This window comes from Hemiscyllium ocellatum, chromosome 31, assembly GCF_020745735.1.
Source record: "Hemiscyllium ocellatum isolate sHemOce1 chromosome 31, sHemOce1.pat.X.cur, whole genome shotgun sequence".
NCBI lineage: Eukaryota > Metazoa > Chordata > Chondrichthyes > Orectolobiformes > Hemiscylliidae > Hemiscyllium > Hemiscyllium ocellatum.
In genome coordinates, this window is record NC_083431.1 from 4,511,437 (window position 1) to 4,535,557 (window position 24,121).

At 46.4% G+C, this 24,121-nt stretch overlaps 1 protein-coding gene across 3 annotated transcripts; it reads right to left on the reverse strand.

The window, feature by feature from the left end:
* Positions 1-402: 402 nt before the first annotated feature.
* Positions 403-19,287, reverse strand: LOC132830466 (pinopsin-like). 3 transcript variants are annotated; one of them, XM_060848207.1, is made up of 6 exons: positions 19,272-19,287; positions 10,354-10,668; positions 9,003-9,185; positions 5,920-6,065; positions 2,783-3,022; positions 403-572 (listed from the first exon to the last, which is right to left on the reverse strand). In XM_060848207.1, the coding sequence occupies exons 1-6, from the start codon at positions 19,285-19,287 to the stop codon at positions 426-428; spliced, it is 1,047 nt and encodes a 348-aa protein (XP_060704190.1). In that variant the 3' UTR covers positions 403-425. The 3 variants fall into 3 exon arrangements, with proteins under 3 accessions (XP_060704190.1, XP_060704191.1, XP_060704189.1); XM_060848208.1 differs by lacking the exons at positions 10,354-10,668; positions 19,272-19,287 and adding an exon at positions 11,090-11,188; XM_060848206.1 differs by lacking the exon at positions 19,272-19,287 and having other exon boundaries at positions 10,354-10,699.
* Between the last annotated feature and the right edge of the window lie 4,834 nt (positions 19,288-24,121).

Here is a 24,121-nt window from a genome sequence, read left to right on the forward strand (position 1 = left end):
TTGGGGGGTGAAGGTGGGGGTGGGGTTGGTTGTGGGTATGGGGTTGGAGGTGGGGTGGGTTGGGGGGTGAAGGTGGGGGTGGGGTTGGTTGTGGGTATGGGGTTGGAGGTGGGGTGGGTTGGGGGGTGAAGGTGGGGGTGGGGTTGGTTGTGGGTATGGGGTTGGAGGTGGGTTTGGTGGTGGGTATGGGGTTGGAGGTGCAGTGGGTTGGGGGGTGAAGGTGGGGGTGGGATGGGGCTGAGCCGCAGTGTTGAGTGGAACCTGCCTGAGGGACAGCCCATGAGTGTGAGTGTTCCTGGGCTGTGAAGGTGAGCTGATGATCACAGTCTCTGAGGAAGAGCAGCTGTGGCAGTGAAAGTGGAGGTCATGCCAATGTGCCCACTGATCCAGGTGCCAGAGCCCCTCACCCCTCACCCTGAGGCACCTCAGGCTGGTGTGATTCTGTTACCACCCCCTCCTCCCTCAGGAAGGCTCGTAGCTTCAGTCCGGCTCCTGCTGCTGGATGTGGACGAGGTGGCTTCATCCTCGGAGACCCTCCCACAGCACAGGGTGCTCAACAAACACGTCCGGAACTGCACACAGAACACAAACAAGGAGCATCATCGAGACAGAGACTAGGACAAAGACATCCCTGATGCTGCCTTGGATTGTCCTCATGGGGAGAATAGATATTTATACCCAATCCCAACAAACTCACTGAGCACTTCACAAAATGTAGAAAATAAAGGAATGACACTGAGACACGGAAGGTGAGTTCAGGGGAATTTTTAAAAATGTTTTTAATCATTTCTGAGATGTGGGAGTCTCTGGCCGGACCCAGTATTTATTGCCCGTCCCTAGTTGCCCCTTGAGAAGGTGGGGGTGAGCTGCCTTCTTGAACCACTGTGCTGTAGGTAGACCCACAATGTCCCTTAGGGAGGGAATTCCAGGATTTTGACCCAGTGACATGGAAGGAACAGTGATATATTTCCAAGTCAGGATGATGAGTGGCTTCGAGGAGAACGTGGTGTTCCCATGTACCTTCTGCCCTTGTCCATCCAGAGATCATGGGGGTGGATAGTGCTAACTCAGGGATCTGTGAGAGTCGTTGCAGTATATTATGTGGCTGGCACTTGGTGAAAAGTAGAGGTTTAAGGATTGTCTTAAAGAAGGAAGTGAAGAGGAGAGCAATTTCAGGATTCAAGGTCTTTGCTGAAAGCACAGCCATAAATGATGGAGGGACAAAAATGTCACTCTAACAGAACATCTGAGTTACAGGATCTGCAGAGAGGGCTGTGAAGACATGTGGTTACAGCAGGGTCTGACACAGGGATGAATAATTGAGCCCTCTGTGTTTGTGTTGTGGGGCGGGGGCTTATCACATTGCCCTGAATTGGAGTGAGGTTCACTGTCCTTGAGTCAGGATGGGAGCAGGAGCCTGGGCCCAGGATTTCGGTCTATGCCGCGGGTTACGGAGACAGGGTCATGGGGGAGGGGCCATGAAGCCATGAATGGATTTGAAAACAAAGAATTATAAAATCGAGGTGTTGCTTAGTAAGAGTGGCTTAGTGTTGGTCATTGTGCCCCGGGCGGATGGTCAATAGGACTTTGTGCGAGGTTGGGATGTTGGATGGCTTCATTTAATGGTGAGACAGAAAATGGGAGACCAGCAGGAGTGGATTGAAATAGTCAAGTCTACATGGGAGGAAAGTATGAGTCAGAGACACCGACCACATTCCCCCGTTCCTGTCACAGTCACTACTTTAAGGAAAGTTCTCCAGAATTACATCATCAAATTCCTGATTGCTAATTCTCCATATTGTCCCAGACACTCCAAAGATTTGTGAATAAATCGCCCAAACTCTGCAGCAAACAAAGACATGGAGAAAAAAGGCAGAATGTTTTCCTTTCTATTTGAACCTGATTATCCACAATTTAAAAAGTAGATTGGGGGTCTGTTTGATGGACAATTCCTGTCTGTCAAATCACATAATGGAGAGGTGGGACTTGTTAATGATGGAAGGACCAATGACAGGAGAGTGATGGAAGCCAGAGTCATGTGATGAAACCTCCAGGAACCCATTACAATGGAGTTGGCCACTGTTAACATATACAGCCTTGGTTCAGATATGTCATATGTAGACAGGGTTGTTAAACTTGTCTTTACTGCCTCAATCCTTTCAGTATAGGAGCTGGGAAGTTATGCCGAGATCGAAAAAACATTGGTGAGGCCTCTTCTGGAGTACTGTGTCGAGTTCTGGTCACCCAGTGAAAGGAAGGATATTATTAAGCTGGTGAAGGTTCTGAAGAGGTTTACCAGGATGTTACCGGGTATGGGAGATTTGAGTTATAAGGAGAGGGTGCATAGACTGGGACTGTTTTCACTGGAGTGTAGGAGGTTGAGAGACAACCTGACAGAAGTTTATAAAATAATGAGGGGTATAGGTAGAGTAAATGGTAGTTATCTTTTCCCTAGGATGGGGGAGTTCAAGACTAGTGGGCACATTTTTAAGGTGAGAAGAGAAAGATTTAAAAAAGACTTGAAGGTCAATTTGTTTTTACACAGAGGGTTCCAATTCACGTGTGGAATGAACTTCCCAAGGAAGAGGTGGATGTGGCTAAAGTTACAACATTTAAAAGATATTTGGATAGATAAGTGAACAGGGAAGGTTTAGAGGGATATGGGCCAGGAGCAGGCAGGTGGGATTTGTTTAATTTGGGATTATATTCAACACGGACTGGTTGGAGTGAAGGGTCTGTTTCCGTGCTTTATGACTCTGAGTGAAAAAAAAGTTGGTCCTACCTGTTTATTCATGAAGACGTAGATGATGGGGTTGTAGACGGTGGCGGTCTTTGAGAAATACGATGGCATGGAGGCTAAAGTGGGCTGAATGACAATGTCCTTATCCACAGCAACAACGAGGGCAAAGGTCGTATAAGGAAGCCAGCAGATCAAAAACGCCATCACCATGGCGACCACCATACGGGTCACCTCTCGTTCTGCTCGCTGGGTCGTCTGACACTCTTTCTGTTGCTGAGCAACCTGCGGAAGGAAGCAGTGAGCATTAGGAACAGGAGGAGGCCATTCAGCCCCTTGAGCCTGCACCACCATTTAATACCATCATGGCTGATCTTATCTGCACCTTCCTCCCATTACTCCTTAAAAATCTGTCTGTCTCCTTCCTGAACTTACTCAATGTCCCAGGATCCACCGTACTCAGGGAGTGAAGCACAGGTGGCCCTGAGAAAAGTCATTTCTTCTCAGTTTTAAATCTACTACCCCCTCCCCCCCCCCACCCCATAATACTAAAACGATGACCTCTTTGTTGCCCCACTCTTAAACATTTCCCAGTTTTCCCGCCTTCCCTCACCTCTGCAGTAAGGTGCAATTGTTTTTGTCTTTATATCATCTTTAATTTCTTTGCTTAGCTCTGGATGTGTTTTGTTTCATCTCTCTTACAATCTTGCTTCCTCTCTGGAATATATTTTAGCTGGGAGCAAGTGACATTCTCCTTAAACCTCTCCTATTGCCCATCACCTGCCCAGCTTTCCGGCCCAGATCTGACTTCATGTCAATTTAAGTCGCGTTATTTTAACTCTCGAACACTAGAGTGGGTCTCCAGTTTCTCTCCCTCCAACTGAAAGTCTAGCATGCTGTGATTGCTCTTCCCTTGAGGATCCCTCACTCTGAGATCATTGATTAATCCCACCTCATTGCATCATATCAAATCCAGAATAACTTGCTTCCTGATTCTTGGAGCAGAATGTTGTGGAACCAAACTCTGAAATATTTAGTGAAGTCTCCCTCAAGGTTTATTGGACTTATCTAGTCCTTCTGCATGTGAACATCACCTCCTGGTTTTTGTCATTCCTTTCCTGATGAGCTTGCGTTTCTCCTGGGTTCTGCCAAGCCCCACTGTGGACCTGCTGTTTGAAAATCTATCGATTACTTCCACCCGGGAATTCTTTCCCTTGCCATTTCTAATTTCTATCCAGTCTGATTCCATGTCCCAATCCCCAGCGCTGATATCATTTCTCATCGCAGCGCTGATCTCCTCCTTTACCAACAAAACAACACGTCCTCCATCTCCCACCTGCCCATCCTCCTGAAACTGTCCATTGACACCTTCCAGAATCTTCTCAAAGAAATGAAATTCATCAAGATGAGAGAAATAGGCACTGTCCCCATCAAACCCTCCCAGGACAGGGACAGCACAGTGTTAGACACAGAGTAAAGCTCCCTCTACACTGTCCCCATCAAACCCTCCCAGGACAGGGACAGCACAGGGTTAGACACAGAGTAAAGCTCCCTCTACACTGTCCCCATCCAACCTTCCCGGGACAGGGACAGCACGGGGTTAGATACAGAGTAAAGCTCCCTCTGCACTGTCCCCATCAACCACTCCCAGGACAGGGACAGCATGGGATTAGATACAGAGTAAAGCTCCCTCTACACTGTCCCTATCAAACATACCCAGGACAGGGACAGCACAGGGTTAGATACAGAGTAAAGCTCCCTCTACACTGTCCCTATCAAATACTCCCAGGACAGGGACAGCACGGGGTTAGATACAGAGTAAAGCTCCCTCTACACTATCCCCCATCAAACTCTCCCAGGACAGGGACAGCACGGGGTTAGGGACAGAGTAAATCTCCCTCTACACTGTCCCCATCAAACACTCCCAGGACAGGGACAGAGTTGGTTGGTGCAGGTGTCCCAGAGATGGTCTCTGAAACATTCCGTAAGTTGGCGTCCTGTCTCCCCGATGTAGAAGAGGTTGCATCAGGAGCAACGTGTGTGGTAATGACGTCTTCTCCACCGCCAAACCCTAACCACCCACCACCTGGAGGAGGAACACCGCATCTTCCGCCTTGGAACCCTCCAGCCTTATGAGATCAATGTGGATTTCACCAGTTTCCTCATCTCCCCTCCCCCCACTTTATCCCAGATCTGACCCTCCAACTTGGCACCGCCCTCTTGACCTGTCCTACCTGTCCATCCACATTCCAGATGAAGAGCTTATGCTTGAAACATTGATTCTCCTGCGCCTTGGATGCTGCCTGACCTGCTGTGCTTTTCCAGCAACACATTTTCAACTCTGATCTCCAGCATCTGCAGTCCTCACTTTCTCCAGGGTTAGATACAGAGGAAAACTCCCTCTACACTGTCCCCATCAAACACTCCCAGGACAGGGACAGCACGGGGTTAGATACAGAGTAAAGCTCCCTCTACACTGTCCCCATCAAACACTCCCAGGACAGGGACAGCATGGGGGTTAGATACAGAGTAAAGCTCCCTCTACACTGTCCCCATCGAATGTTGTACAGCAATGGGATAGGATGAAGCAGCTGGTGGCGGACTGGAGTCACATATGACCAGGCCTGTGCTGCAGATCTGTGCGGGGAACCTGAACGAACTGGATGGGTCTAAGACAGTGATGAGGTTATTGAGAGGCTGCGCCATCCTCACTGACTGAATCTGCCTCCTACCAGGGGATCCATCTGCTGCTGGTGTGGGGCAGAGTGGCAGGAGGCGACTGGGGGAGGGGAGTCCACACTTTGACACACAGAGAGTGAGGGAGGTGAGGAACTCTCTTTCACAAACAGCAGTTAATTTTAAATGTTAATTTTAAAGTGGAGGTGAATTTCTGTTGTGCAAAGATACCGAGGGATATGGATGAAAGGTGAGTGTATGGAGTTAGGTCCCAGGTCATGCTCAAGGGGCTGAATGGCCTACTTCTGTTCCTCTATGACTATAAGTGGTAGTTCCATGGAGGGAGCAGGGTGAGAGGAATGACCTCTCCCCCATTCCATGTTGAGATATGCCAGGACGAGGAGCTGAGCAAGTGACCGAGTTGGGGGGGGTGGGTGGTGTAGAGGGTGGACAAACAGAGCAGTAACAACGCCCAGCCTCCCCTCCCTCCCTCAGCCCATACTCACAGCTCGGAGAACCACCAACAGACTGACGTAGGAGAACACAATCAAACTGAGGGGCATCATGAAGCAGGTGACAAGGAGTGCAACCACGTAGCTGTTATTGTTACTCCCTCCCGTGTACCAGTTCGGGCCACAAGACGTTCGCAAACCTAGTGCCCAGAAAAGAGACGGTTTTAATAATTGACTTGTCACAATACAGGCACAGAGTTCAGTCAGTATACAGTACAGGCACATACAGTCTGTACATCATACCGGCACATAGTCAATGTAGGTAAATGGACACAGCACGGGCACACACAATCAATACACAATACAGGCACAGAGTTCAGTGTACACAGTCTGAGTACATACTGCACTTACACAGTGCAAGTATACACTAAAAGCACGCTGTGTGGCTACAGCCTTCGACTGAAACTGTGGAAAATTGTCTATTCAGGAGCTGGGGTGTACAGGAGGTACATGTTGAGATTGTACAGGATGATGTTGAGGCCTCTTAGAATGCCTACAGTGGGGACACAGGCCCTTTGACCCTCCAAAGAGCAACCCACCCAGACCCTACCCTATCTATTTACATTTTACCCCTGACTAATGCACCTAACTTGCATATCCCTGAACACTATAGGTAATTTAGCACAGGCAGTTCTCCTAACCTGCACATCATTGGATTGTAGGAATCGAACCTGGGTCCCTGGTGCTGTGAGGTAACAATGTGAACCACTGAGCCACTGTGCCACCCTCTTCTGGAGTACTGTGTGTAGTTCTAGTCACCCTGTTATAGAAAGGATATTATTAAACTGGAGATGGTTCAGAAAAGATTCATGAAGATGTTCCTGGGAATGGAGGGTTTGAATTATAAGGAGAGGATGGATAGGCTAGGACTTTTTTCACCAGAGCGTAGGAGAGTGAGGTGTGTCCTTTATAGAGGTTCATGAAGGGCACAGAGATAAGATGGAATAGCAAATAGCTTTTTCTCCCCAGGGTGGGGGGAGTCCAGAACGAGAGGGTATAGGTTTCAAGGTGAGAGGAGAAAGATATAAAAGGGACCTTGGGGTAACTTTTTAACACCGAGGGTGGTTTTTATGTGGAATGAGTTTCCAGAGGAAGTGATCGATGCAGATACAGTCACAACATTTAAAAGACATTTCGCAGGTACCTGAACAGAAAAGGTTTAGAGAGATATGGGCCTAACGCAGGCAGGTGGGACTAGATTGGTTTGGGAAACCGAGTCAGTATGGATGAGTTGGATGGAAGGGTCTGTCTCTGTGCTGTATCACTCTATGACTATATTGGAAGTACACAGTGTGTGTGCAATGCAGTTTGTCACAGATACAGACTCTTTGCAATGTCCTGAAGGAGGGCAGCTTCCTACAGGAAGGATATTATTAAATTGGAAAAGCTGCAGAAAATGTTTCTGGGGATGTTACTGGGACTAGAGGGCAGAGATTGGGAAAATGAGCAGCATTCTGGCCCATCAAGAGTCACCATAATCATAGCAAACTCCAGGGACCAACAATTTAAAACTGGGGACGTCGATTATGTTGTGATCTTGTGGAATAAATATTGGCGAGGACACCGGGGAGATCACTCGATCTTCTTCAGAATAATGCCTTGGAATCTTTCCCATCTCCGAGAGCGGGGAACACTTGCCTCCTTTAAACTCCCTGTTCCAACAGGGCAACACTCCCTCGGTACTTCACTTGCTGGGGTTGCCTGGGCCATGAGCTCAAATTACCAATGGCATCCTGAATTACAACCTTCCGACTCAGAACTGGGGTGTAACCCACTGAGTGTAAATGTAAAGGGGAGGGAGAAACACCAATCTCACCCTCAGAGAAATAGTCTTCAGGAGCAAAGGCTCATCCCATGGGTCTCTGACGGGATTCTTGCAGAAATCCTGAGGGAATGGGAAGAACTGGAGAAGGGACCGAAATGATTCACTCGGGTGACACTGGAACAAAGGGGTTCTCTCTCTCAGGATGAGTTAAAGAGACCAGGATCGTTTTCCTGGGACAGGGAAGATCAAGGTCTTTAAAATTATAACAGGGTTTGACACAGTTTCTGAGGAGATACTGGGTCACAAATATAAGCTAAACACAAACAGGCAATCAGCAATTCAGGAAAAACTCCTTCAGCAAAGAGTGTTGACATTGTGAAACTCAGATGGGCAGGGAGAAGTTAGAGTGATGAACACATGAAACACACGAGGGAGAAAGGAACGGAATGGTTGGGTGAGGGGAAGAGAGGCTGGGACGAGGCCTGTGTGGAGCAGATGGTCTGTTTCTGTGCTGGAAGTTATTGACGATTCTCTGTCCCATGGAGTAGGGCACGCTCGAGCTGAGAGTCCATACCAGACTGAGATGGTTCAATCATTGGAGAAAGGGACTATGAGGGTAGGGTGGGTAGGTGGAGCTGAGGTCAAAGGTCAACCTTGATCTTATTGGACAATACAGCAAGGGGCTGAATGGCCTCCTGCTGCTCCTAGTCTCTTTTCGTAACATAAAGAACAAAGAGCAGTCCAGCACAGGAACAGGCCCTTCAGCCCATCAGTCCTGGCTCAATACTTGATACCTTTTCCAAACTCAGCACCTTAAGCCTCAATCTGGTCCATATTCCTCTATCCTCTGCCCGGTCACATATCTGTCAAGATAGCTTTTCAATGTTGCTGTTGTATCAGCTTCCGACACCTCTTATCGCAGCACCTTCCAGGCACTCACCACCCTCAGTGACCTCTCACATCTCCTTTCAACTCACCTCCTTCTATGACCCTAATAATTGACATTTCTACCCTGGGGAAAAATGCTGTGACTGTCCATTCTATCCACACCTGTTCATTTTATAAACTTCTGTCAGGTCACTCCTCATCCTTTGTTCAAGTGAAAAACAAACCAACTTTGTCCAATCTTTCCTCTTGGCTAATCTCTTCTGAACCAGGCAACATCCTGGTAAGTTGTTTCTGTTCCCTCTCCAAAGGCTCCACATCCTCCTAGTAGTGAGGTGACCAGAGCTGTCTCCAATAAATGTCATGTTTTGTCAGTTGTGTTTGAGGTGGCTGTATGTTCAGAATATTTGGGTGCACATTGTCTTACCCTCAGGTACATAACTACTCCAACCCAAGAGAGGGGGCATGGTCCACACCAAAGCCCAGATCCAAGTGAACAGGCAGCCCCACAGTGCGTGCCTCTGTTGGAAACGGAAATCACCCATCGGTTTGCAAATGATGATGTATCGTTCGAAAGCCAAGATAGCCAGCGACCACAGCCCCACAATACCTGTCAGAAACAACAAACAAGACAACTGAGCTGCTCCCTTTTCCGACTCTGTCTCCCTCGCCTGTGCCACCCTGAGAGCCTGGCCAGAGGGAGTGCCCACCAGGAGCAGTCTGACCCTATAGCTGCTGCCAGTCTCACCCCACCCTGTGAGTGGGCAGTGAGCTCAGTTTGTGCAGCTGGGAGGAACTTGAGAAGCTGGGAGGACGGAATGGTGTCATCACAGGGAGCAGGGTGTGAGCAGGTATAGGCCAGGTCACTGTGGGGGGGTCGGTGAGTTTGTCAGGGATATTGGTGGCCAGCCTATCCCCAGAAATGGAAGCAGAGATGTCAATGAAGGGAGGGGAGATCTCAGAGATAAGGGTGAGAGCAGGGTGAACCAGAAACCGGGTAAACTTTCCCAATTCCAGATGAGAGAGAGAGGCAGCACTGATGATGTCATTGATATACCAAAGAAAGACTTCTGGGTGGGAGCTGGAATCAGACTGGAACAAGGAATGTTCCACATACCCCTACAAAGAGATAAGCATAACTGGGGCCCATGAGGGTACACGTAGCTATCCCTTTGACCTGAAGAAAATGAGGGAAATGAGAAGTTGTTCAGGGTGAGGATGAATGCTGCCAGGTGAAGGAGGGTGGTGCTTGATAGGGGCAGTTTAAGCCTCATATCTGGAAAGAAGCATCCAGCCCGAAGACCATCCTGGTGGGGGATGGATATGTAAAGGAATTGCAAATCCATGTTAAAGAGGAGTCAGCTGGAGCCTGCAAACTGGAAATTCTGAAACTGATATAAAGTGTCAGAGGAATTGTAGGTGTAAGTGGGAGAGGACAGGATGAGGAGAGAAAAGATCGAAATGAAATAGGAAGAGATTAGTTCAGTGGGGCAGGAGCAGGCAGAAACAATGTGTCTGTCTGGGCAGACCTGTCAGTGGGATTGGGAAGGAGGTAGACGCGGGCTGTGTGGGGTTGCATGAATGAAGGAGCAGTGTTCCTGACCAAGCTCCCCTCTCCGAGATGGAGGGTAGCAGAATCCAGAGCAAAGGGAATTTCAGGAGGTGGTTATGGGTTGGGGGATGGAGGGAAGGGAGGTGGGGTGGAGGGGTTCAGGGAAGGTGGGGGAGAGAGGGGGAATATCAGGAGAATCCTGGGGATAAATGGAGGGAAGACCCACCTGTTAGAGACACCATGAAACCCTCGAACTGACACATAGTTTTGCCCAGAGTGAAGTATCCGTTGATGTTGTTGGAGAAACTGATGGTGCTGCCAAAGAAGGTGACCATCAGGTCTGCTATGGCCAGATTGACCAGGATGTAGTTGAGGGGGGAGCGGAGCCTCTTGTACCTAACCGAGACCAGGATGACCATCCCATTCATGAAGGAGGCTAGGATGACCACAGTGCCCATCAGAGTGGCCACCGTCACATAAGTGCCCCGCGGGGCAATATGTGGCCACTGAGGGCCATCGAATGGACCAATGGTCAGATTGGGCACCCCAACGGGAGACTCTGAGAAATCCATCCAGCTTTAGGAAAACGGGAGGCTTTTGATTCTCGGAGAGGCTGGACTGAGCCAAACCTCTCTGTCCATCAGCCTGCAGTGTGTGGTCAACACGCTTTCCGAAAGCTGGTTTTAAAGCTGAAACAGCTTAACTACATCATCGACACAATCTCCCTCCCCAGCACATCATCATCTTTCTTAACCTTGATCTAAGTAACCAGCTGCTGCACGAGGATTTGTTTCCATTAATCAGGATTCACAGGGGCTGTTTCTAATTCCCCTTCGTTACCCAGAGTCCACTCCGATTCCTGGCTATCCCTTCACTTTCTCTGCTGGAGGCCAAGGGGCAGGGTGGGGGTGAGTCTGGGGAGTAGAATTGTCTCACACGCACAGACACAGACACAATCTCACCTTCACTCTCCAACAGCACATAGGAAGATGGTTGTGGTTGTTGGAGGTCAGTCATCTCAGCTCCAGGACATCTCTGCAGGAGTTCCTCAGGGCAGTGTTCTAGACCCAACCATCTTCAGCTGCTTCATCAATGACCTTCCCTCCATCGTAGGGTCAGAAATGGGGATGTTTGCTGATGTTTGCATCATCTTCAGCACCATTCACCACTCCTCAGATACTGAAGCAGCCCATGTTCAAAGTCTGGACAATACCCAGGCTTGGGCTGACAACTGGCAAGTAATATTCACACCACACAAATGCCAGGCAATGCCCATCACCAATAAGAGACACTCTAACCACCCTTTACATTCAATGGTGTTACCGTCACTAAATCCCCCACTATCAACATCCTGGGGGTTACCATTGACCAGAAACTCAACTGGACCCCCATGTTGGGGAGGTGATTGCCGAGCAGTATTATTGCAGGATAATAACCCAGTAATGTTCTGCAGACCCAGGTTTGAACTCCGCCACGGCAAATGGTGGAATTTGAAATCGGGATTAAGAGCCTAATGATGACCATGAATCCATTATCAATTGCCAGAAAAACCCGGCAATCTGGGTCACTCATGTCCTTCAGGGAAGGAGTCTGCCATCCTCACCCGGTCTGGCCGATGATGACTCCAGACCCACAGCAATGGGGTTGACTCTTAACTGCCCTCTCGATAATTAGGGATGGGCAATAAATACTGGCCTGGCCAGTGACACCCTCATCCAGTAAATGAAAAGAAAAAACAAACATAAACACATTGGCTACAGGAATACTGCAGCGAGTAACTCCCCTCCTGACTCCCCAAAGCCTGTCCCACCATCTACAAGGCACAAGGCAGGAGGGTGATGGAATACTCCCCACTTGCCCTGGATGGGGGCAGCTCCAACAACACTCAGGAAGCTCAACACCATCCAGGACAAAGCAGCCCACTTTATTGGCACCACATCCACAAACATCCCCTCCCTCCCCCACTGACTCTCAGTAACAGCAGTGTGTACCATCTACCAGATGCACTGCAGAAATTCACCAAAGATCCTCAGACATCACCTTCCAAACCCACAACCAGTTCCAGCTAGAAGGACAAGGGCAGAGATACATGGGAACACCACCCCCTGCAAGCTGCCCCCCGAGCCACTCACCATCCTGACTTGGAAATGTATCACCGTTCCTTCACTGTCGCTGGGTCAAAATCCTGGAATTCCCTCCCTAAGGACATTGTGGGTCAACTTACAGCACATGGACTGCAGCGGTTCTAGAATTGGAGAAACTGGTGTTGGACTGGAATGTACAAAGTCAGAAGTCAAACAACACCAGATTATAGTCCAACAGGTTTATCTGGAAGTACTAGCTTTTGGAGCGACGCTCCTTCATCGGGTAACTGTGGAGCAGGATCAAAAGACACAGAATTTATAGCACAAGATTAGTGTGATGCAGCTGAAATAATATATTGAACAAACCTAGATTAAGTTTTTCATCTTTTGGAATGGGTTACAGGTTTTGGTTCATTGATGTGTAAATCCTTGAACTTTATAGTCACATTATCGAGATAAGTTAAGGTTTTATTTTTTAAAAATGCCATCTCAGCTCAGATAATGCATTAAAGGTGTGAGGTTAGAGTCTGAGTGTATCGCAATCTTGAGTCAGACTGGTTCTATTTCCAAAGTAGGAATTTATAAAATATTACATGGATTGACTGCCTGCAGGTTGTGTGCTTTTAAACAAAATAGAATGATTCTGCAACTATAATTGTGCAAATGTTAATTGACCATAGATTTACCTGTGTGTGCAGGTGCAGGAGAAAGACAGACAGAATGAGTGTGTGCGTGTGAGTGCTCATGAGAGAGTGTGTGTTTGCGTGTGTACAAGCTTGGTAAAGTATGTGTGTGTGTGTGTGTGTGTGTGATGGGGCATAAGCCTTTGAGAGGGTGTGTACTTGGGTGGGAGTGTGTGGAGGGTTTGTGTGTGTGTGCGTATGAGAGAGCGCTTGTGTGTGTGTGTGAGTGTGTGTGTGTGTGTGTGTGTGTGTGTCTGTTGCAGTGGGGTAAGTTGTAGTGTGACATGAACCCAAGGTCCTAGTTGAGGTTAGTTGATGGGTTGGGTTCACACACATACACCCGCCACACTCTCACCCTCTCACAGGCTTATGCCCCATCTCTCTCTCTCACACTCACACACACTCACTCACTCACACACACACACACACACACACTTTACCAAGCTTGTACACACGCAAACACGCACACTCTCATGTGCTCTCACACGCACACACTCATTCTGTCTGTCTTTCTCCAGCACATGCTCACACAGGTAAGTCTATTTATATTTATCCATCTATATCATAGTTGCAGAATCATTCTATTTTGTTTAAAAGCACACAATCTGCAGGCAGTCAATCCATGTAATATTTTATAAATTCCTACTTTGGAAATAGAACCAATCTGACTCAAGATTGGGATACAAACAAATTCTAACCTCACACCTTTAATGCATTGTCTGAGCTGAGATGGCACCTTTTTTTTAAAATAAAACCTTAACTTATCTCTAGAATGTGACTTAAAAAGTTCTGGGATTTACATGTTAAAGAACTGAAACCAGCAAACCCATTCTAAAAGATGAAAGATTTAATTTCGGTTTGTTCGATATATTTCAGCTGCATGACACTGTGATCTTTTGCTATAAATTCTGTGTCTTTGATCCTGCTCCACAATTACCTGGTGAAGGGGCAGCGCTCCAAAAGCTAGTGCTTCCAAATAAATGTGTTAGACTATAACCTGGTGTTGTGTGATTTTTAACGTAGTTCAAGAAGGCAGCTCACTCCCACCTTCTCAAGGGCAACTAGGGACGGGCAATAAATACTGGGACCAACTCATTCTTTGAAGAAATAAACACAAATATCAGGAATCACTGATTGTAATCAGGAATGGGAACGTAGAGGCTAATATGATCTATTCCTCTCTAACCCTGAGCACAGAACATCGAAAGCACTGACCATACTCCTGACCAGGGAATACTGCCTCCTGTAGATTCAACTGGAGAATGTGGGGGTTCGTTTCCGTTCTGGGCACTGGGCGCTAATTTATATTCAGAGAAGGCACTGGAACAAGGTGAACCCCACAATTCTTCCACTGTCCGAGTGCTGGGTGATGCACTCTCAGGTATTTCAGAATCCCAAAGCAGCTTTTCGGGGTTCCTCAGCTACAAGTAGGATCTTGCTATGCCAGTAAGGTGATTGAGCGATACCGACGATGGTGCGTTGGTTCTGAGGCTGTGAGCAGGTGAATTCCGTGACAGTCAGGAATCTGCATCTATCAACCTCATGAAGGCCACGACTTGAAAAAAAATCACTAACCCAGTGCCTCATGTTAAACAAAAGAGTTAGATTTCTGTGGGAGTGTTAAATTTGAATAAGGGAAATTATGAAGAAATAAGGCACAAGCTGAAATAAATTGGGAAAATACATTAAAAGACAAGACTGTAAATGGGCAATGATCAGTCTTTAAAGAACGATTACAGCAATGATACATTTCTTCAAAGTCCAAAAAGGTCAGTCAACTCCTGTTAACAAAGAAGGTTCAGAATTGCATAAGAATAAAGTCAGAAGTCATCTGACACCAGGTTATAGTCCAACAGGTTAATTTGAAAACACAAGCTTTAGGAACACTACGTTTTCAAATCAACCTGTTGGAATATAGCCTGGTGACGGGTGATTTCTGAGTATCCACCCCAATCCAACACCGGCACCTCCACATCATAAGAACAGAAGAGGTCTATAGAGTAATAAACCTGAGGGTTGGGAGGTTTTTTGAATACAGCAAAAGAGGACTAAGAAACTGATGAGCAAAGGGAGAATACAATATGAATGCAATCTAGAAAAAAAACTCACCAAAAATGAATAATAAACGCTTCTATAGATATGTGGAAAAGAAACATTTGACTAAAATTAATGTACATTGCTGGTGGGCAGAATCAGAGGAATTTATAATTAGCAATAGAGAGAAGCTAAATTATTGTTTTGGGTCTGTTTTCACTTAGGAGGATACATGAAATCTCCCAAAAATAGAGATACAAGAGACTAGGGAGAATGAGGAGTAGATGATCACAGTCCAATAGTGCCCCATAGTGTCAGCTTCATTAGTCAGAAGGTCTGGGTAGGTTACTCTTTGGAGGGTCAGTGTGGACTGGTTGGGCCAAATGGCCTGTTTCCACACTGTGGAGAATCCAGCAAAAACACAAATCAGTATTAGCAAGCAGGCTGTACCAGAGAGATTAATGGGGCTGAAGTTTATTTATGGGCAGGACTTGATATTCCACATCCCAGAATTTGAAGATGGTGCCCATGGAAATGATTGATGCATTGGTGATTATCTTACAAACTATATAGATTATGGAATAATTCCTGCAGTTTAGAAAATAACCAATGTCACCCCATTATTTAAGAAGGGAATGGCAGAAAATCAGGGAGCCTTGCATCAGTAGTAGGAAAATGTTCTGTTAGAATCAGTTATTATGGATGTGATTATCAGGAACTTGGATAATAATGATCTGATTGGACACAATCAGCATGGATTTGCAAAGGGAAAATGGTGTTTGACTGACTTCGAGCTTTTTGAAGGTGCTGAACAAAATTGACAAAGGACAAGATGGACATAAGAACACTTAAAATTTTAGAAGGTTTTTCGTAAATTCCCCCCAAAATTAAAGCAGATGAGATAGGAGGCATGGATTAATTATTGACCAATATTGAAAACAGAGGGTAGGAATAAATTGGTCATTCTTACCTTGTGTGGCTGTGACCCGTGGGTATCACAAGGATCAGTATTTGCCCGAAGCTGTTTATAATATAGTTCAATGATTTGGAAATGGGGTCCAAATGTGAGATTTCCAAATTTGCAGATGATACAAAGGAAATGTGTGTTGTGAGGAAGATGTAAAACTGCTTCAGGTGGGGGGTTTTGAATAGGCTTAGTGAATGGGTAAGAATGTGACTGATCAAATATAACGTGCAAAAATATAAGATTCTCCACTTTTGGACGAGTCATGGCTAGGCAGAAGTTTTCTTAAATGCTACTTCCCCCTCTCTTCCTAGCACTTGTCTGTTCTGTAAATGAGCTATGTAAGATGCTGAGTTTAGAAGGAGAGGGGATAGTTTTGGGATAAAGCAGAGCTAGAAGTGAGAGGAATTACCTCTCTTCTAAGGTTTTGAATCAGTGGAATTCACTATCCCAGAGAGAGTGGTGAACACTGAATAAATGTGAGGAGGAGACAGACAAATCTTTAATAAATAACAGGCTGTAGGGTCATGGAGAGTGGGTGGGAAAGTGGAATTGCAGCCGAGCTGAGATCAGCCATGATAGAACAGGCTTGAGGGGCTGAATGGCTTCCTCCTGCTTCTGATTTTTATGTAAGAGATTGCAAAGTGTAGATGAACAAAGGGGTCAGAGTGTCCTTGTCTGAGAGTTACTGAAGGTGAACAGGCAGGTGCAGTAACAAACGAGGAAGGCAAATGGAACGCCAGCCTTTATCCCCACCGGGTTTTGGGAATTGGGGTAAAAGATAGGGAAGTGTTGGGCAGCAGCTCCATGGGAATACCTGCAGCCCACCTCCTGTAAGTTCCTCTCCAAGCCCCTCAGTTTGCTGACTTGGAAATGTCACTGGGTCGGAAGCCTGGAATTCCCTCCCTAACAGCATGCAGTGTATATCAACGCCTAAAGTGGCTGAGAAGGTTTCGATGTGCACTTGTAACTCCGAAGCAATGGGCCACGTACTGGGAAATGGGATTAGAATAGTCAGGGGGGTGTTTTGGAGTGGAGCAGACTCAATGGGCCATCACATGAACCATGGAGCTCTGTGACTCCCTGGGTGTGAGCCACCTTCACTGAGAGTTCAGGGGATACTCTGAGGCACCATGGGTTTGAGGTCAGGATGGCAGGCAGGGGGAATGGGCATCGCTCAGACCAGGGGCAGCACTAGGGCCTGGGATTTCTGATCCCGTTCATCACCTTCATCAAGGGAACTGGATAACAAATATCAGTGACACCCAGCTGCCAGGAAGACATGACAAAAATCCTCAGCCATGGAGTAATAATCGGAGTGTGAGTCTCAAACATGACACAGAGTCAGGGCTGTATCTCAAAGAGCCAGTAACAGCTAGGCTGGCCCTAACTGAGCAGCCTCAGGGACAGGGCAATGGCAGAGATTTCTCTCAAACTGAGTCGGGGACCAGAAGACCACGGATTGCGAATACAAGGAGATATTGTCAGCCAATATCATGAGAATCCTCTTTGAAACAAACTCCTGTCTACAGTGGACAGCTGGGTCAGTGATAAACAGATACAAGGCTTTTCTTAATGACAGAAAGCAGCTTTATTTCTCTAATCCCTGTCTCGTAGCTTAATGTTAATTAGGTTTATTAAAGTGATGCATCTGTAACCCACATTATTGCAGATCCCAGATTGACCTTTGTTAGTAGCTCAGCTAACAATCACTGGGACAGTGCAAGACTTAAAATAGTAATTATGGAGAAACTTTCTAGTCTCAGTGCCAAGACATTCCTTATAAAGTCTGGGCAGATCCTGTGGTTGATAATGATTGGGAGTTATATAGCCTGAAGATATGTCCTCACACACTGCCCAGGATCATTAAACATCACCAAATAGTTTCTCCGCTAAGTCTGTCAGTCCCTGCTCCAAATCCTTCCCACTGTGAGGGCAGCTTCATACAGGAAGGTCTGATTTCCTGCTGAGCTGTTTAGATTCTGAGGCTCTGTCAGATCCTTCAGAACATCCTTTAACAGTCTTTTAGAGAGAAGAATGGAGATATTGTGTCAATGTACCGGGTCAGGAAGTCTCCAATTCATTTCATGAAAAGCAGATTTGTTTTGAAGGCATCTTTCCTCTTCAGCCAATGGAAGATTTTGGAGGTGTAATTGCTGCTGGCGAGAGAAATGCTCAAAGAGCTGACCTTCTTTAGAGCTGTGACCAGGTAAAACGTGTCCCGAGCTGCCAACTCACTGTCACCTGCTCATTGTTCCCACTGTCACCTATCTTCTTCCTGGATTTAGCATCAACAATCCCTTTATCTGCAGCCCCCACCTTTTCCCTCACACAGGGCTCTGCCCTCCACTTACCCTCTCCCCTTGCCTGTCATCAATATAATTAGCACCTTTTTCCTAGTGCGAGCGACTATCAGGTCTAGACTCAAAGTCTCGGTTTCTCTCTCCACAGATGATGCCAGAGGGGCAGAGTTTCTCCAGCAATTTCTGTTGTTGGTTTGGGCCATAAAGGACCCTCCCTCTCAATCTCACTGGAGGCATGGGGACCCTCAGGTTAAACTCACCACCGGCTAGCTCACCCCAACCCCCCCACCACCATTTCTAATGAAAGAGCAGACATTATCGTCTGAGCCAGAAAAGCTGGACATCATATACTGGGATTTTGAAAAACAAAAATAATAAATACTTCACATTCATATCAAATCTTAGTCAAATGAACCATGTTTGTTGATTAAATGAGAGTTCAGTTTAAATGTGGTCAGTACGGTTGAGTGAAGAAACTAAAACAAATTGCTGGAAACGCTGGGCAGATCTGGCAATATCAGTGAAGACAAGTCAGAGTTATCGTTTCGGGTCCAGTGACCCTCCTGTTCGGAGTAACTTCTGGCTAAATTTCTGATTGACAGCATCTGCAGTTCTTCTGGTTATAAAAACAGCCTGTTTCCATTCTGTATGAGACTATGGCAGGTTCTGGGGCTACTCTCCCAAGGAGCATTGCTCTTTGGAATTTCCCATGTAGAATCTCTCCAAAGAGCATTCCGCCCAGACACATCCCATCCCTGTTAACCCTGCATTTCCCATGGCTAGAGCTCCCTGGATACTATGGGCAATTTCCCACAGTATGGAGAACACAAGGAGAACATTCAACATACCATTCCAGTTGCCTGATACTAATTTTTTGCTATAAATTCATAATTCATAATTTCATATGGTCCTTCTCCACAACTTCCTGATGAAGGAGCAGCGCTCTGAAAGCTAGTGCTTCCAGATACACCTGTTGGACTATAACCTGGTGTTATGTGATTTTTAACAAACTCCATAACAGTGGCCTGAGGCTAGAATCGAACCCTGGTCCCTGGTGCTGACAGGCAGCAGTGCTAACCACTGACCCACCATGCCACCCACATGTACACATTGCCATCACCAGGTGTCACTGTTCATCCAGGTTTTGGGGGTAATGACCGTGCCTCTGGCAGGGGAACAGAGTTCGCTCCTGCTTTTTAAAATTCTTTTCATGACCTTGGGTCACACCAAAACCCTTTACACCCAACTGAAACTGTTTTAACATGGCAACCAGTTAGTGCACAGCATATTACTATCCCCTTGCTTTTTGTGGTAAACTGTAGGAGAAGTAGGCCACTTGGCCCATCCAGTCTGCAATCAATGAAATCATGGCTTGATCTGATCATCCTCAACTCCACTCTCCTGCCTTTCCCTATCACTCTCCATTCCCTTCTGTATTAAAAATCGGTATGTCAGATTCTGGATTAGTGGTGCTGCCCCTTGTCCTTCCAGAATGAAGTAGATGCGGGTTTGGAATGTGCTGTCTGAGGATCTTTGGTGAATTTCTGCAGTGCATCTGGTAGATGGTACACACTGCTGCTACTGAACGTCAGTGGGGAGGGAGGGGATGTTTGTGGATGTGGTGTCAGTCAAGCGGCTGCTTTGTCCTGGATGGTGTCGAGCTTCCTGAGTGTTATTGGAGCTGTCCCCATCCGGGGCAAGTGGGGAGTATTCCATCACCCTCCTGACTTGTGCCTTGTAGATGGTGGACAGGCTTTGGGGAGTCAGGAGGGGAGTTACTCGCTGCAGGGTTCCCAGCCTCTGACCTGCTCTTGTAACTAGATCAGTTTATGTGCCTAGATCAATTCAGTTTTTGGTCAATCAGGGTGGTGATATTGGAGATTCAGCCAGTGTGTGTGAAAGGAGGAATGGTTATGATGGAGGGAAGGTCATTGATGAAGCAGCTGACGGTGGTTGAGCCCAGGACATTAGCTGGAGGAGCTCCTGCAGAGATAAAGCAAAACCAGAAATTGCCAGGGAATTTCTGCAGGTCTGACTCCATCTGTGGACAGAAACAGTTAACGTTGAATAGATCTGTCAAATACATCCAGCAGGTCTCAGTAAAATGGATAATTATAATTTACGATTTGAGGCTACTACTCTGGCAACTCACCAGAGTGATCTCTCTCAGAATCATTCCCTTTTAAAATGGGATAAGGAAACTGTGAAGTGAAAGATGGATCCTAGAGGATTTGGAGAGCTCTAGGTAAATGTAATTGTATCAAATCGTCCTCATACACGCTGGTGTTAGTGGCCACCTGTAAACGTGCCTGTGTTATATATCCCCACTCCAACCCTGCAAGGTTCGAGGGCACATGGAAGCCTCATTTCCACATGCCACTGTTCATCTTCATCACTCTGAATGAGACTATTCAACAACAGAAAGCATTAAAAGGCACACAGCTTACCAGAACATGGAGGAATGGACAGTGAGTCAGGCAGGCCATTCACCATCCAGCCCCTCCATAACCCACTCACATGAGCAAATGTCCCTTACACAGCCCATCTGAGGGGACGTGGACCTTCCGAGCTGCACTGAGTCACCAGGGGTCAAACTGGGAATAGGCAAGGCTAATCCATCAGCCAGCACAATGTCCGCTGAACCCCATGCTGCTGATCAGAGGAACACACCTCATGGTTAAACGGAGCTACATTTTGTTAAGGGCTTCTGCTGAAAAGGGTGACATGCCAGAGGGTTCTGAGCCAGCTCTGGCATAATTCCTGCCACTCTCACCAAAGTTACCTCATTAACCTTACTGTCACAATCTGGCAAATACTGTGAACCCACAGCAGAGAGTGTGTGCGCAGGTTAGGAAAGGAGCTCTTGATGGTTCGGGAGAACCTGCTGTAACAGGAGAGGATTACATTTCCAGAGCTTGTTGCCAAGGGAAGTGCCATCACAAAGAAACCAAACAGGAACAGCTTCGGAATCCTTCCAGCACTTGCCTGTGACAGGTGGGGAGAACAGAAGGGATTGTTGGGCAGCCATATAATGGGGCCATGGCACAGCCTCTATTAATCTATCATTCCAGAGCAAACCTATGGATGGGAGCATCACCGCAAAGCAACCAATTGTTGGTGGAAGCAGCCAGCTGGACGGGCAGTGTGGATCACATTGGGGTCTGACAGGTGGGGGCTGTAGAACACCCCTCCTTTTGCTGAGCCTTGGTCAGAATCCCCTTCCAAGATTGCAGTCAAGCCCCTAATAATGGAAAACAGATCGCCCATGCACTGCTGTGAGCAACGTCTAGGAGTAAAACCACTGGGGCCAATCCATGTTCTGCTATTTAGATATTCTCTTAGCAAGCTGTTCAGAGATATGATTCCACAAGCTTGAAGCAAGTAGGACTTGTACCAGGGCCTCCTGGTTCAGAGATAGGGACACTACAGTGCACCACAACCACCCCCCCCCCCGTCTAAAACATGATGGGGAAAGACTAATTGAGAACCCTGATTAATCTAATTAGGGAAAACGAAAACCTCTTGCTGTTGGCTGTGGGAAGCAGAACACCTACAGGATGGCCCAATGGCGGAGAGTGGGACGGGATGCTCTGAGATGGGAGATCATGTTAGATAATGTCCACGAATACCCCAGCCAGAGGTGAGAAAAGATCCCACCACTATCCCAGATATCAAACACTCATTGGGAACAGTAAGCATCCTCCCTTACATATGGGAACTTTACATTCCTGGTTGACAGAGAAACAGTAGTGGGAGTGGTTTATGCATTTTATTATGGTACATGTAACATATTCCAATCTGTTTGGAGAATTAACAGCACAACGACTGGATGTCATATGACATGGTTTCATATAAACATGCAACATTCACATGCCAAATAATTAAATGTGAAAATACATAATCGACAGCTAAGAAGCAGTACACAGGATTAACTGTGGGGCTTTGAATTGGGATGGTGGCAGGGTGAGGGGGGGGGGGGGGGCAGGAATCAATCAATAAGAATGTGGAGCCGCTTGGCAGCTGGAACACTCCTCCCCCCCCCCACACACACACAGACAGATCTCACGTGTTTAGGAATACAGCGTTAGTTGAAAGGAACAAGAGGCCTTGAGCTCCTGAACAGCTCGAGCTGTGGAATGCAGTGATTTGGTCAAGTGTTCAGAGCTTTTACACATCCTTTCACAAAAGAGGTCACTTTGTTTCTGCTGCAGCACAGAGAGCTCCCATACATATCACCAAGTTGGTGGTAAAACCTTTCCCATCTTATTCTAATTAACCCTGTCAGTGCAAACACAAACCAAGCAGCGAGGTGTACTTTCATCTCTTACCTTGTAAGAAATCAGTTCATTGTATTTTTAATAACTTGTCTTTTAGTTCAGCTGACTTCACAAAAGATGTAGGAAACAAGTAGGAAAAGATTTTGAATTGCAAATCCAATTCAAAATCCCCTCTTTGCTGATTTCAGAACCTGCCACTCTCACCAAAGTTACCTCATTAACCAAGAACTCCTTACTGTCACAATCTGGCAAATACTGTGAACCCACAGCAGAGTGTGTGTGCAGGTTAGGAAAGGAGCTCTTGATGGTTCGGGAGAACTTGCTGTAACAGGAGAAGATTCAATATACTCAGTAAATATTTGGGTTATATAAGTGGCTTCCAACAGTAATCTATAGGAGCTGTGCACCAGATGTTCAGAGTTCCTTGCAAAGAACTGTGTTCAAAAAGAGCTGATCAGATATTACCATGAGCAGACTCCCATTCCATCTCTAATTAGCAGCTACATAATGGATCAGTCAGGAACAAACTTTCATTTATATAGAATCTTTCTTAACCTCAGTGGTCTTCCAAAATGATTCACAGTTTGAAGAAGTAATTTATAAAAAATGCAATCACTATTATAAACATAGCAGCCAATTAGTAAAGGAAGATAATTAGGCAGTATGATCAGCTGATGGATAAGGGGTAAATAAACTAGAATAACCCAGGGGGAATGGACCTGCTCTCAGCTGCTGGGAACGCGACAGGACATTGTTAATTCAACACAGGCTATGCAATGGGAAAAGCAGAAAGCTGTGACAATAAAGAACAAGAGTCAAAAAGAGGAAGCATGTTTGATTGTAAATCAACAACACATGACTGAAATATCTACAAGAGCTTTAAAATATCCAGCCTGAAATTGATCTATGAAGGGAACTTTTTTTTCCCAGGGGAACAGGGAAGGAGCTGGGGGAGGGGAGAGAATGTGGGACTCTGTGGTTTGCTCTTTCACGTTGGCACGGTGGGTGAGAGGGAAGGAGAAACACCTACAATAGTCCATACAGTCAGCAACTATAAACACATGGGGAATCAGAGAATCCTTGGTGCAAGGTATGCAGTGATATGTTTATTCCTGCAAACCATTGAGCAAAAGGTTCACTGTGAAGTCCAGGACTTGGAAGCTGCTCACAAAGTTACATCCTTTCCAACTGTGTCAGTCCCTTAGCACTGAGGCTGGCTTGATCTTGTTTGGTTTTTGCAGGGTGGAGTGGGGCGCGGGGGGTGGATGGGTGGGGGAACAAGGAGTTGAACATCACTCACATCATGTACAAAACAAACAGACTGCTAACACTGGGCAAGGATTAAAGATATGCAATACTGTACGAATACACACATGCTGACTGACAAATATGATTGATTTTATTGTTACTTATTTTTAACAGGGTTATCATTTATATACATGGTCTAAGGTCCCATTATTACAGACACCCTCAATATACAATGTGTAGTTAGAAGAGAGGATATTGATCTAAACAATTCCTATGGAGTTTCAGATGAGTCTTCTCAGGTCTACTACATACAGTGCATCTATGGGCTTTGTATTTTGTAAAATGAGAAAATATTTTGTAAAACTTTCTAACTGCAGTGGCACAAATGAAATGTTTTACAT

Coding starts and splice junctions, on each gene's coding strand:
- LOC132830466 (XM_060848206.1), bottom strand. CDS start 10,699: ATGGATTTCTCAGAGTCTCCCGTTGGGGTGCCCAATCTGACCATTGGT. Junction 9,186..10,353: donor TTTCATGGTGTCTCTAACAG/GTGGGTCTTCCC, acceptor TGTTTCTGACAG/GTATTGTGGGGCTGTGGTCG. Junction 3,023..5,919: donor TGTTGGTGGTTCTCCGAGCT/GTGAGTATGGGC, acceptor TTCCTTCCGCAG/GTTGCTCAGCAACAGAAAGA.